At 41.2% G+C, this 13,867-nt stretch overlaps 1 protein-coding gene across 14 annotated transcripts in view; it reads right to left on the bottom strand.

Annotated features, from left to right (window-relative positions):
* Nucleotides 1–13,867, bottom strand: part of MAGI1 (membrane associated guanylate kinase, WW and PDZ domain containing 1) — a 633,893-nt gene that overhangs the window by 78,859 nt on the left and 541,167 nt on the right. For all 14 annotated transcript variants that reach the window (XM_045990411.1, XM_045990404.1, XM_045990403.1 and 11 more), the window contains 3 exons: nt 10,374–10,431; nt 7,400–7,527; nt 4,561–4,653 (listed from right to left, as the gene is read on the bottom strand). In XM_045990411.1, coding sequence (XP_045846367.1) covers nt 4,561–4,653; nt 7,400–7,527; nt 10,374–10,431 — 279 coding nt within the window. The remainder of the gene's footprint in view (nt 1–4,560; nt 4,654–7,399; nt 7,528–10,373; nt 10,432–13,867) is intronic.

A 13,867-nucleotide genomic window follows, 5' to 3' on the forward strand; every position in this document is an offset into this window, starting at 1 on the left:
CTCTGAGCTCCTGTGCTTCAGGTGTCTTAGGAAAGTCCTCTCTTGATTGCAGTAATAAGGGGGGGGGGTCCCAGACCCCTTTGTTTAAGAAGGGGTATATGGTACCTATAGGGTTTCAGCATAGAGATCCAAAGGAAAACAGAAAAGAATGGAACTGGTCTCCATGTTCTGAAACACGTCTTGGTTTCAGTTCATGTAGTTTGACAGCAATCGCGCTGCCACAAGTTATTAACACAAGATGAAATAGATCTTTGCATCTTCTGTTTTGCTATAGTTTCTATTTTGAAGTACAACCTCCAGTGTGTTGCCTTGGGCTTGGCTTCTACTTGTCAAACCAATACAGCAAAAACTCTTGTTATCTAATCAAACGGAAAACACATTCTGAAAATACATAGAAAATACTAGGAAATATACGGGCACAAAGAATGATTGATAAAAACATAGAATCACTACTTTCAAATGAGAAGAGTCATTACTTTGAATTGAATTCTAAATTTAAGTCATTTTTCCTATTAATTTTCATCTTTCAACAATTCATAAAAGAGCCCGGACATGTCCACTACTAAAATTTATTATTTGAAAAAGTGTAGGACGTGTGGCTTAAAATATTTCTTTAAAAATCCAAAACATCTAAACTGAATGAATTAGTTACTAACAACAGCTATACACATCCAAATTCAGTTATCTCATCTAAATTAAATTAATAGCTATACAGCTAAATAACTTCCAAACACACTACATATGGTTTTAGTGAGTTTTCTTGATGATACGCACAATAACATTTTGTATACAAAACAAAAATTTTATTTTCGGTTTTGTTAGGCATTTCTCATTGAGGAACTTACTGGAGTTTCTCTGGATATTCCAAACAGTGGACATAATTTCATGTTTAGACTTTTTAAACTCTCCTAATTAGACTTCCCATCTCCTGCTCTCTGCCTGCCGTGGCCTCCCCATCTGTCCTATTTTTTTTCTATCCAAAAGTGTTATCCAAACAAAAACAAAACACCCAGGAGAAAAAGTCTCCATATACCCCTGCACCAGAGCCTGGCACCCAGGAAAGAAAGTTATTTTTGGTTAGCTACAGCAAAAAGGCCTTTTTCAAAAGGTCTCTGGGCACATATACAAGTTTTAATTGCATATTTCAAAAGTTTCCGGCTTTTAAAAAGGCTCTTTTAAATTGCCCAGAGTCATAGCTCTGCTCACGAACCTCCCCGTCACTACAGCAGTCCCAAGGGTGGGTTGGGAGATGACAAACCACAGCCCTGTCGTTGTGGCTAACGAAAGGCAAGGCTGAAGCATTCACCAGGCAAGGTCGTCCGTGGAGGCACCAGAAAGGTGGTGTCAAGTGCACTGGGGGCTTGTCGGGAGACAGCTGCTATGGCAATTGTCATAGAAAATTGAGGACTGGGGTGTGTGGGAACAGATACATCCTTAGGGAGTTCAGAGAGTGTGAAGGGAAACACATTTCAGTTATGCAGAGACACCTTCTCAGTGAGGCTTACGTCCTCTGACCACCTTATTAAAAATTGCAATACCTCCTCCAACATTCCCCATCTGCCTTTCCTGCTTTATCTCTGTCCTTAGCATTTACCACCATCCAACATGGTAGACATTGTATCTATCGGTTTGGTGATCTCATTCTCGCCCATCCCCGTGCACAAAGGGCCCTGCAGGTGAATACACACACACAACCCCAGCCCTGTGAGCTCCAGAGGATTTCTGCTTGCACATCCCGCATGTAGAATATTGCTCGATTCACTTCCTGTGCTCCAAACATCTGCGCTGAATCAATGAATGAACAACAGCACAAAGAAAGGCGATGTAACTAACGTGTCTTTGAGAAGGCGGGAAGAGGTGGTGGGGTGTTTAAGCTTCTCACCCTTATTATAGGCAAAGTTAGCAAATGTGAAGAAAATGTGCCTGGCAGTTTAACTGAATGAATTTTTTTTAAAAGCCATTAGCATATTTTGAACTTAGAAGTTTTCCAGCTTAATAGAGACGCAAGCAGAGCTTGGAAATGACACCACTGACTTCCTTTCTCAATGCTTCCCTAGGGAGGGACGATCACAGGGTTTCACATTCACACACGGTTTATTACGTGCCATGTGTGGGTGGGTCTTCCGTTAACGGAGCTTCAGGAGAGAAGCACTCTTCTCCCCACCAGCAGTGGCATTTGGAGCTCTCTGCTGCAGCCCTGTGGTACATGTCATTTTCTCAGACTTGTCTGCGGACGAGTCACCAGTTGAACCATCTTGTTATGTATGAAAATCACCTGAGCAGCAGCTCATGTTTTAAAAGTATTCCTGTGTAGGGACTATTCTAGACTCAATCAGGATCTTTGGGGTCTTGGCCTAAAATTCCGCTCTTGGATGACCCCAAGGAGCTTGCTTCCCTGCCAGATTGGTACTGTTCTGGGCACCCATGTTTGTATAGCCTGGATCCGTGATGTCCAGCAGCATGTTCTGTGATAAGGACAACACTCCATAGCTGCCCGTCCGAAACGGCAGTCGCTAGTCACGCATAGATCTTGAGCCCTCAAAATGTGGCTAGTGGAACTGAGGAACTGAATCTGTCATTTTTACTTTTTTAATATTTGATTTTTAAAATTTATTTATTTGACACAGAGAGCGAGCACATAAGCAGGGGTAGCAGGAGACAGAGAGGGAGAAGCAGGCTCCTCGCTGAGCAGGGAGCCCCATGTGGGGCTTGATCCTAGGACCCTGGAATCATGACCCGAGCTGAAGGCAGTTGCTTAACCAACAGAGCTACCCAGGTGCTCCTGAATTTGTCACTTTTTTATCATAATGGATTTAAATGACAACATGTAGCCAGTGACATCTGTAACTGGATGGCACAGATTTAGAGTATGTAGGGAGGTGTCCCCCCACACACAAAGACAAAAATGTAACAAACCAACAAAAAAGGTTTTAGCCAGGAGTTTAACTGTTCCTAATAACAATGAGGATTCAGATCAGGTGCTCTACCACTCACTGTCTGTGTGGCCTTGGGCAAGTCACTAGAGCTCTCTCTGCGAATGGAGATAATGGTGGTACCAACCTCACTTTTTAGGAGAGTTGTAAGGAATACCTGCAGCAGATAATACAGGTAAAGCATTTGGAGGGGAGGGTGCCCGGTACATAAGGACAGCCGGATAAATGGGTGTTGTTATTTTGGAAGACAGTGTTGGTGGAGTGCATGCTGTGGAGGGATGGCTCTGGAACTCTATAAGCACCAGCCAGAATTCGGGAGGTTTCCTCAGAGCAACTCTCTTGAACATGATCACTTGCGAGAATGGCAAGCGCACTGCTGACCCAAGGAGAGGTTCCACTAAGGGGTGAACTTAGCAGAATTCATTATCAAGCAGTCTAGCCAAGTTCACCACATGGCTTCTTCCCGAGAGGACCACAGGCTGTGAGATGAGGACACCGAGGCAAGGAAGGGAGATAGCAGGAGATGGCAGAAGGAGTTTTATATTTAAGAAGTACCGAGGAGGCCAGAACCTTGCTGTCATGAATGGTATTAGCTGCTGCGTTCTACCTTTATTAAAACCATTAGCACCGTAAAAATGTGCACCCAAGCCAGGAGAAGTTATCTTACATAAACTGGTATTATTACCCATCTCTTCACAGGACCGGTGAGCAAGGAAACTATTCCTTTCTCATGAAAATTATAATGGAGGGAGGGAAATTAGAGAAGAATTTTTCTACTTATCTTTTCAAATCTAACACAACGATACCTCCTTAAAAATGCACGGGGAATGAAAATTAGTCTTTTTAGATCTGTACCATAAACATTCCCCAAGTCTATTGAATATAATGATCGTTCTATTTTTCTTATTTAAAGGAGAAAAAATAAACAACAACAACAACAAAACCCTTTTGAATCTTCTCTATCATGTAAAAGTAATGAGGCCAAAAGCAGCAAGATTCTGGAGCTACCAGTTTTCAAAAATGAACCGGGGTGCCTGGGTGGCTCAGTTGTTCGTTAAGCATCTGCCTTCGGCTCAGGTCATGATCCCAGGGTCCTGGAATCAAGCCCCGCATCAGGTTCTCTACTCGGTGGGAAGCCTGCTTCTCCCTTCTTCCACTCCCCCTGCTTGTGTTCCCTCTCTCGTTGTGTCTCTGTCAAATAAATAAATAAAATTAAAAAAAAAAAAAAATGAACCTCTCCAGGGCCTCCTATGATATGTGAATGTAAATGAGTGTGACCCAATGAACATTATACAAGAAGCATAAATACCAAACTGCACCAAGAATAGGGGATGAGCATTTAGAACAGAATGACACCAACTCATTTCAACCGTGCTGAGGCTCAGAAACCCTAAAGGCAATTTGTCATCATTTTCAGAGCATTACAGTTAGCTGCAGAAATTTACACAAAAAAAGTTCCTAATTTTCTTGACAAGTCTGATTAACAATATATGTAGAATTTCTAACCTTATGGTTTTCACTATCAAAGAAATGATGTGGGAGTTACAAGTTCCTTAAAAGTTGTTGTGTGTGTGTTTTTTTTTTTTATTTTTAAGCTCAACATCTAGCCATTATAAAAACACTTTACCCTGAAGTGGAGCTTCTCTGGTGGGCTCCGGGTTGCTTGGAGGGTGGTTTGGAATGACCGGAGGCACAAGCGATGAATGATCTTCTGTCCATTCTATAACAAAAGGAAACAACGTGCTGTTTTTCCTTCAAACTGCTAATCAACTCACTGGGGACTCACCTTCTCAATTATATAACTACCCAAACTGATAAAACCAGGCACAGAGAGCTCAGATTGAAAAGAAATGCACAGCGGACCCCACTTTTTGTTAAGGACATCAAGATTATCTGCGTGTGTCTCTACGTGTGTAACTGTCTGTCTCTCTCTCTTAAGGCCGTTGATTGTCTGTCTCTCTGGTAAGAACTTTGTCTCTCTCTCCTAAGACCTTTGAGAAAAGACGTATTATGATATGAACAATAAAACTTCAGTTCTCTCTGGCTGGAGAGTCCAAAGCGAGACCAAGTAAAAAGTATCAGGAAAGATACACAATCAACTGATGCTGGCCCAATAAGGGAAAAACTTCTCTAATGGTATTGAGACATGGGCTGTGCGCCTGCTCTCATCTGAGGTGGTAAAGGTGATTTCAGCAGCTGCCCGAGGTGCTGTCCTCTGCCGTCTCTCAAACCCTAATGGGACCCCTCGCCAACACTCCTGCGTCCTAACGGTGCTCCCACTCCTCTTGGAGGCCCAGAGAGACCTCACTGTGAGTGACTCTTGAGAGGTACACAGTCACTTTCTAGCCAAGCTAATACATTCAACGGTACGCTCCCATTCTCTGAAGCAGCACTTTCTAACACCACATAGTTTTACCAGCTCGGAAAAAAAAAAAAAAAAAAAAAAATATATATATATATATATATATATATATATATATATTTTAAGACTTTTTTTCTTAATAGGAAAGAAATGAAGGTAGAAAGGGAACTTTTCGATAGGTGCATACACACACACACACAAACACACACACACACAGATATACACGTACACACTCTATCCAAAATGCACTCTAGAGGGTGCCTGGCTGGCTCAGTTGGCATATCATGGAACTCTTGATCTCGGAATCATGAGTCCTATGTTGGATGGAGAACTTACTTAAAAAACAAACAGAACAAAAAAACACAACAGTAACATACAACCTATGGCAGTGGTTGCCCACCTAGGGCTCAGAGGCCAAATTGGCCTTAACGTCTATTTGTATACAAATTTCGAGCCAAGGATGGTTTTTTCTATTTTTAAATGGTTGAAAAAAATTAAAATGGGAAATACTTCGTAACACATGAAAATTACATGAAATGCAGATTTCAGTGCTCATATATAATGTTTCATTGGAACACAGCTGCAATAATTCATTTGCATATTGGGTATAGAAACTTTCACACCTTAAGGGCAGAGATGAACAGCTGTAATAAAGACTGCATGAACAGCATATCCACTAAAATAACCACTAGCCGGTCACTGAAAGAAAAGGTTTACCGACTTCTACTCTATGGTCTATATTTATTATATTCAATATTATAATAAGAAAAGTACTATATTTGGGGCGCCTGGGTGGCTCAGTGGATTAAGCCGCTGCCTTCGGCTCAGGTCATGATCTCAGGGTCCTGGGATCGAGCCCCGCATCGGGCTCTCTGCTCTGCAGGGAGACTGCTTCCTCCTCTCTCTCTGCCTACTTGTGATCTCTCTCTCTGTTAGGTGAATAAATAAAATCTTTAAAAAAAAAAAAAAAAAAAGAAAAGTACTATATTTGATTTTCATGTGTTTGCTATTTACACATTATATGTTGAGGGGTTATTAAGCCTTTCATTTTAAAAGGCTGCAATGAAAAACTAAAAAACCCTATTAATGAATAGATGACTGTTCATCAGACCTATTAATAAAAGATGGCTAAATGAAGTGGAGAGATTCATAAAATGGAAAATTATCCAACCCTTAAAAATTAGAGGTTAGGGGTGCTTAGGTGGCTCAGTGGGTTAAAGCCTCTGCCTTCAGCTCAGGTCAAGACCCCAGGGTCCTGGGATCGAGCCCCACATCGGGCTCTCTGCTCAGCAGGGAGCCTGCTTCCTCCTCTCTTTCTCTCTCTGCCTGCCTCTCAGCCTACTTGTGTTTTCTATCTGTCAAATAAATAAATAAAATCTTTAAAAAAAAATTAGAGGGTAAGTCTATATTAACCAGCTTTGAAATATGTATAAGAAGTAAGTTTAAATGAGAACATGGGTCACAAAGCTAATATATATGTGCATGATCACATGTACATATAAGTTCTGATCTGATTTTTGTTAAAATATGCATCTATGTACAATCCTAGAAAGATTCTGCACTGTGCTTATCATTGAGAATGGGATGGGAGCCAGCAGGGGAGAGCTCAATATTCTCCATTCTTGAACTGTTCAGACTTTTGTAAAGAACATGAATTCACTTACAGTTTTCAAAAAGCACTCCAAATTACCAGCTTTTTCTGACTCCTACATGCCACGTTCCTAAGATTAGAAGCTCGTTTCATACACAGGAACTCCTCCTAAAGTGCTCAGAGCAGTCTGGCTTTACAGACCCGTTGGTATTATAAACATGCTGGGTAACAGGAAGTTCTCCAGTTTGACGACAGCCTATTTCTAAATTAAAGTGGAGAGCTGGGGCAGGGGAGGGGCTTGGGATTGCACACCATCCCCCCACGCCCCCCACCATCCCCCCAGCTCTCTGGGTTCTGGGCCAGCAGAGTTCCCCCAGAAGCTCTCTCGTTCCACCCCTGCAGGACAGCAAGGCGGGAGGACATGAACACAGAAGCCGGTTCTGACCACATGGGGGTGTCAGCGCCTAGGCTTTGCCCCAAGCTCCTCTGTGCACACATCAGGGGGAAGCCAACCTTCTGGCTGTGGCTGCGGGGGCTGCTGCGGCTGCTGGGGCTGTTGCGGCGGTGGCTGCTGCTCCAGCTGCTTCTTCCGTTTGGCTTCTAGAACCGGGTTCTCATACTGTGTCTTCCTGTTGATGTGGCTGCAGCGAGAGGCAGACAGTATTCGGTTAGGAAACATTTCGTCCCCCAAGCAAAATGCCTGTCTGGCCAAGGCCCTTGATTAGAACCCAGCACAGCAGGTGGTCTGAGATGCTGACCATCCCTAGTTGACAGGTGCCGTTAGGAGGAGAAAGGAGACGTGAATACTTTCCACATCCTGACTGCTTCGATGTTACCTGTTTTTCATGCAAAAATCTTAAAATCTTCAGTAAAGGCCAGAGGGTAGGTCCCATTTTTATTCCTTCTCTGGTAAGGAAAGTAAATTCCCGAGCAGTTAATAACTCACCGAACATAACATAGCTAGTAAACATGGACAAGGCATGTAAGCTCAGGTATGCCTGCTTTCAAATCCCAGGATTTTATCGTTTGGACTCTTCCAAACGTCCCAGAAAGCACCTTACAGGGAGAGGTGCTTTAATTCAACAGAGAGTAAATAGATTGTTAGAATGGTTTTTAAAAAATGAGATTAAAGCAGAGATACAATGCTGTGTGTAACATGCAGAGCCAGAGGGCTGCTCGACTTCCTACCGCAGTTCACAGGGGCAGAAGCACTCATCCCAAGTTCAAAGAAGGGCTCTACCAACATCTGTCAACTATTTTGATCAACAGACATAGAGTCAGGATTAAAAGTCTAAGCCTTGGGCAAAAAATCTCCAAACGCCGCAAACCTGAACAAATGTGATGTGTTCAAAGTGACAAAGACCCAGATACTACAGAAGTCTCCAAAACTAATAAGGCCACGGCAAAACAAAAAGGCACACACACTTGTGTGCATACGTACATATACAATACCTGTACATACATGGTTTTCTTGCTATGGCCTTAATGTATATATACATATATTACACAAACGTATACACACAAGCATACATACATTCTTTCTTTTTTCCACCAAAATCATACTTCATTAGAGGTTCGGGAACATACCTATTATGTGATTACAGTATTCAGAAATCAAAATATTTCTTAAAGGCAGGCTTATCAAATAGGCTAGACTAATTACCTTTCACTTCTAGGACTAGTTGCTTACTTGCTAACCCTTGTAGGCAGTTTCATGCTAAAAAATGGCCTAACATAGCAGGCAGGTAGAGCTGCTCAGACACCGGGCACAGGGACGAGGACCAGATGGGAAAGTACCAACATTCCCCTCAAATTAGGTCTCTTGGGGTGCCTGGGTGGCTCAGTGGGTTAAGCCTCTGCCTTCAGCTCAGGTCATGATCTCAGGGTCCTCGGATCAAGCCCCGCATTGGGCTCTCGGCTCAGCAGGGAGCCTGCTTTCCTCTCTCTCTGCCTGCTGCTATGCCTACTTGTGATCTCTCTCTGTCAAATAAATAAATAGAATCTTTTAAAAAATAAATAATAAATAAATAAAATCTTTTTTAAAAAAGATTTTATTTATTTGACAGACAGAGATCATAAGTAAGCAGAGAGAGACAGAAAGGACGAAACAGGTTCCCTGCAGAGCAGAGAGCCCGACGCGGGGCTCGATCCCAGGATCCTGGGATCATGACCTGGCTGAAGGCAGAGGTTTTAACCCACTGAGCCACCCAGGTGCCCCATAAATAAATGAAATCTTAAAAAAATATATCCGGTCTCTTTTTCCTATAAAGTGGTTATCGCCTCTTCTCCTTCTCTCTTAATGCACAAATAAGTTGAGGGAGAACTCCAAATGAACCCCAGATAGACAGAAAGCCCACTAAACATCTGAAAAAAAGATGTTCTGCACGGTACACGAGGCAACTTTATTTTCTGAGTATCAGAGAAGGAATGGAACTTGCTTTTCTAATGTCCCAAATCACCAAATCCTTCCTGTTAGGTACAGAGGTAGCAATGTGAGTATGGGCCAATGGCACTTGCTTTATTGAGCTCATAATTTTTTATAATAAGATACCGAGCATTTTACAATTTCCATCATATGCTCTTATTGCCAGGGCATAATCAGATGACTTTTCATTGTGAACAGAATGAGGGATAGAAAGCTGGCTAGTTATCTTCATTGCACCAGGTAGGATTATGATAGTAGAATATTTATATAGCATTTGTTTCTTTCAAAGGATCTTTTATTAGTTATTTCTCATCTCTCTCAGAGCAAGTGATACAGAGTTTATCTGCTTCAATGTCCAATCTCTCGGGTTTCCTTTCTTCCAGTACTTCCTAATAATAGATGGTTCTAAAGAACGGACAAAGTGTGTGGCCAGTGCTAGAATAAGGTGCATACTAGGGAGGTCATGAGGGTTTAAGAGACTAAAAATGGAAAAAAAAAAAAAGGAGCTATATGGATGGTCCTCCGGCAAGGGAGAGGTAAAGAAGCATACAAGGTCTTGCAGGTTGGGCCAGTTCTGAATTACCTTCTTCATTCTGGTGACATTTCATATATTAGTAAGATGTGTCTGGCCCTTTTAGAAAGTCTGAATGAATAAATAAGTAATTACTGAAAAGTTCAGACCTCGGTAGGGCAAAAGGTAGGCAAACAGGTACTTCAGAAGATAACACCTACCCATTTGGTTCGCTTTTCTTATTCATTCATTCATTCATTCAACTAATACTTAGTGAGTCACTGCCAGGACAGTGCTGGGTCCTGGTGAGATAGTGGTAAACAAAAGACACAGGTATCTTACCCTCATCAATTTTAGAATATAATTTACTGTCTTCAGATTTGCGGAATATTTTCTCATTCACTATAATATGCATGTATATTTTCATTATAAAACTGTTATGTTGTTATTAGTATCAGTTTGTACCTTATAAAGATGACAGACTCTGCTCAGCATAAATATACATAATTATAGAGGACTACAAACTAAAATATAGATTAATAGCCACTTACTCTACATAGTAGATACCATAGACGGGGTCTTCAATCTTTTCCCAACCAGCAGGCAGTTCTGAAAAATAAAGGAACATTTAGAGCAGGAAGGGCATATTCTTCAAGAGCCTAAGGATTTTTAATAACTGAGTGAGGCAACAAGAGAAAGACTCAAAAAAATGCCTTAAATCCAATGAAAACCGTGTATCCTAACAACAACAATCTAGAAGGCAGTCTTATATTTATTTAACAGTGTATCTGTCTACATGAGGAACAATTCCTTACTGGTATTTTGCACGAGCTAATAAAACTTAATCAAATGTAGTCCCAGATGCCTTTGTGCTGAATCAGCTACTAAATAAGATTTTTAATGGAAATATAGTTAAAATTTGCCTTCAATGCCTGGTTTATACCCTAAATATTTACAATTTTCTCATTGTATTTCTAGACCATCTTACCATACAAACAAAAATGGCTGAAAAATTAATGTTTATTTTTGTTTTCAATACAACAGTGCTGCTTTTGCTCTCCCCGTAATAAAATGAAATTTGCATCTTATTTCCTCCTTGGTTCTAATTAAAATAATGCCAATTAAATAAAAGGTGGAGTTGGGCTTTCATATAGCAGGCATCCGTCACTCAAGTGCTGTATTCAAACAGGCCCACCTTCAGCAGCACTTTGCTTAGGAAAGCTGAAACACAGGTCCCGCCCTCTGGGAGCTCACTAGTTGAGGGGGAAGCTGGCATTTCTTTCTCCTGCTTCTCCTCTCTCCTGCTTCTGTAAAATGCCACTGTGGGATTTGTATGCCTGTCGGAAAACTCACCCATGCTCTACCGGACTTCACTCCATAAGGTTTCCTACAAAGGCTGGAATTTTATTAAGTAGCTAATAGTGAGTTCTGCCATAACAAAAACCTAGTATGAAAAAGCCCATTGCCCAGATAATTTGACTTGCTGAAAGAAGCAACCAGGTTGTGTTTTGTGTCACTAAGCAATTCTTTCAAGCAGAGCAGCAATTACACAAGTTAATTTCAAAGCCACTCGGATATATACACGGTTTCAGCAAGCCTGTATAATGCCAAACTCCGAAGTGAATCATTATTCCTAGAAGTCAGCTATGAAGACCATGAAAGGAATGGTACAGACACCTAAAATACCACTTATTTTGAAAGACTAGATTCTCTCTCTCTCTCTTTTTTTTTAAACTCAGGGAATCCAGTGGTCACTATTTTCAAAGAATGACTCTGATCTCAAGGCACAAGGCTTATATGAGCCACAAACAGTCCCATACTGAAAACGGAGTCACGCACATGCACCCAAACACACACACGCTAATTACTCAAAGTTGATGTTTTGCTCAGATTTGGCTGCAAATCAAGAGACATTAATTTCATGGTTTTTGCTCCACATGTTATCTATTTGCAAACAAAGAGACAGATTTTCCCCCTTCTCTTCTAATTTTTTTTTTCTTTTTAAACACTTAGCAGGTTTTAAAGAAGTCTTCGAGTTCCAGGAGACATAGCTACTAAAATGCAAGACAGGTCCAACGTTCAGATGTTGATGCCACTTGGCATTTTTATCCACCAAGCCTTCCGAACTGATGCAAATCAAATGCCTGGGAAATGGTTTCCCCTTACAAAGCTGGAAATTACCATTTAAATGAAAATGAACCAGAAGAATCTTTCCAAGGAGTTGAGAAATCGAAGATTAAAAAAATGCAAATTGGGACTCGTCCACATGTTTGTTCAGGCATGGGGCAGAAGAGTGGGCAAGTGTGAGGGGACCACTCTATATTTCACTGGACCAACTCTTTTCCAAAATTTGCAACCTTGAATGTTTGGTCTATCTTTAGATAAAATGGGTAATATTAAGAATTTAATTCATTTGTACACTTACGGTGAGCACTAATATACAGAATTGCTGAATCACTGTATTGTACACCTGAAACTAATTCAGTACTGTACATTAACTCAATTATTAATTTGTCAACATTTAGAGAGTATCTACTGTCTCCTTGAGGGTGTGGTGGGCACCTGGAACACAAAGATAATTATTAAGTGCACAACTAAGCAGACAATTCAAATACCATATGGTTAGTGCTTCGACAGAGGTCTGAAGAGGGTGCAAAAAAATGGAAGCCACCTCTGACCTTCGTCCTGCTGTCTAGTCAACAACTTTATACTCTAGAGTTAAGAAATGCGGCAGATCAACTGATATTCCTGGACACTTGTAAATTTAAACACATCTTCTGGAACAGATTAGCAAACTCCAGAAATTTTTCAGTTTTCCAAGCTAAAACTCATTTTCTGTTGAAAAGATAGATTTCTCACTTCCACTGTGGTGATTAACTTAATAATAGGAATTAGTCTCCTAATGCTTAAAATAGAAATGGGTCATCGATTTAAAAAAGGAAGATGTTTGTCCTCGAATTTGTCTTTTGGTTCTAAAAAACTGAGAATGACAGAAAATGCCAAAGCCTAGAAAATTATGACATTACAATTTATTATTATTTTTTTTTTATTTTTTTTTTTTACTAAACACTTTGATGTCACCTGAAGGGTCAGCCCCCATGTCTAACAACTGCTGGACATCAGACCAGAACAAACTACCTGTCACAGCTGTTTTAGGCAGCTGAGACCTTTTCGGGGTTGCCCAGACTGGGGACTGAACCTTTGCTCTACCACTTCATAGGTGGAGTATTAGACTAGTGACTGAGTATCTTGCAACGACATCTTTCACCTGGATTTACTTGAAGGGCCAACTATGGATTAAATGAGAATGCCTCTAAGACATTTTGCACAGCACCTGGAATGTAGGCTCAACAAATGGCAGTGTTCTAAGAAAACAGGAAAGGAACAGAACATATATAGCCTGCTTGCTAGCTAGCCCTGCCCTTAAGAATCTCATTCTGTACTAACTGTCCCCACAGAAGCAAATATGAAGCAGCCCCATGTTCTACGTTTTCAGGAAAGATATGTCAGCACATAGACTGAAAGTCATGTTCATGATCACAGACAGATTTCAAAACTGTGACTTAGCCTTGGTGGGGAAGGAACCTCATTTTCCTTGTCTCTACCTCTCCCAGTTGGTGCCAGCACCTAAATACCCTATCCTTTCAAAAGGGAGTACACTTTTCAATTCTGGGGAAATGTCTGCAGAGCATGTGATAAATTCTGCAAACCAGAAGGGCATAATGCAGCGACAGACCCAGCTCCAACAACCGAGTTCAGAAATGACAACTCTGTAATCAAATGATCTGTGTCCAACACCTACACCAACTGCCCCCACCTCTCAGAGGCAGATAACAGACAGGGTTTTCTTGTCATATCTGGAATCTCATTGTTCTCTGAACACCTGACAAGTGCTATTGTTTGAAATTAGGACCCTCTTATTAAGAAAATGGGCAGTGAGCTTGTCAACAGAATCTGGAATGAATACAAGAGAAAACTGTGTGTGTGTGTGTGTGTGTGTGTGTGTGTGTGTGTGTGTGTATACACACTACTCTTTACATGGTGT

Source organism: Meles meles, chromosome 20 (assembly GCF_922984935.1).
Source record: "Meles meles chromosome 20, mMelMel3.1 paternal haplotype, whole genome shotgun sequence".
Taxonomy (NCBI): Eukaryota; Metazoa; Chordata; class Mammalia; order Carnivora; family Mustelidae; genus Meles; species Meles meles.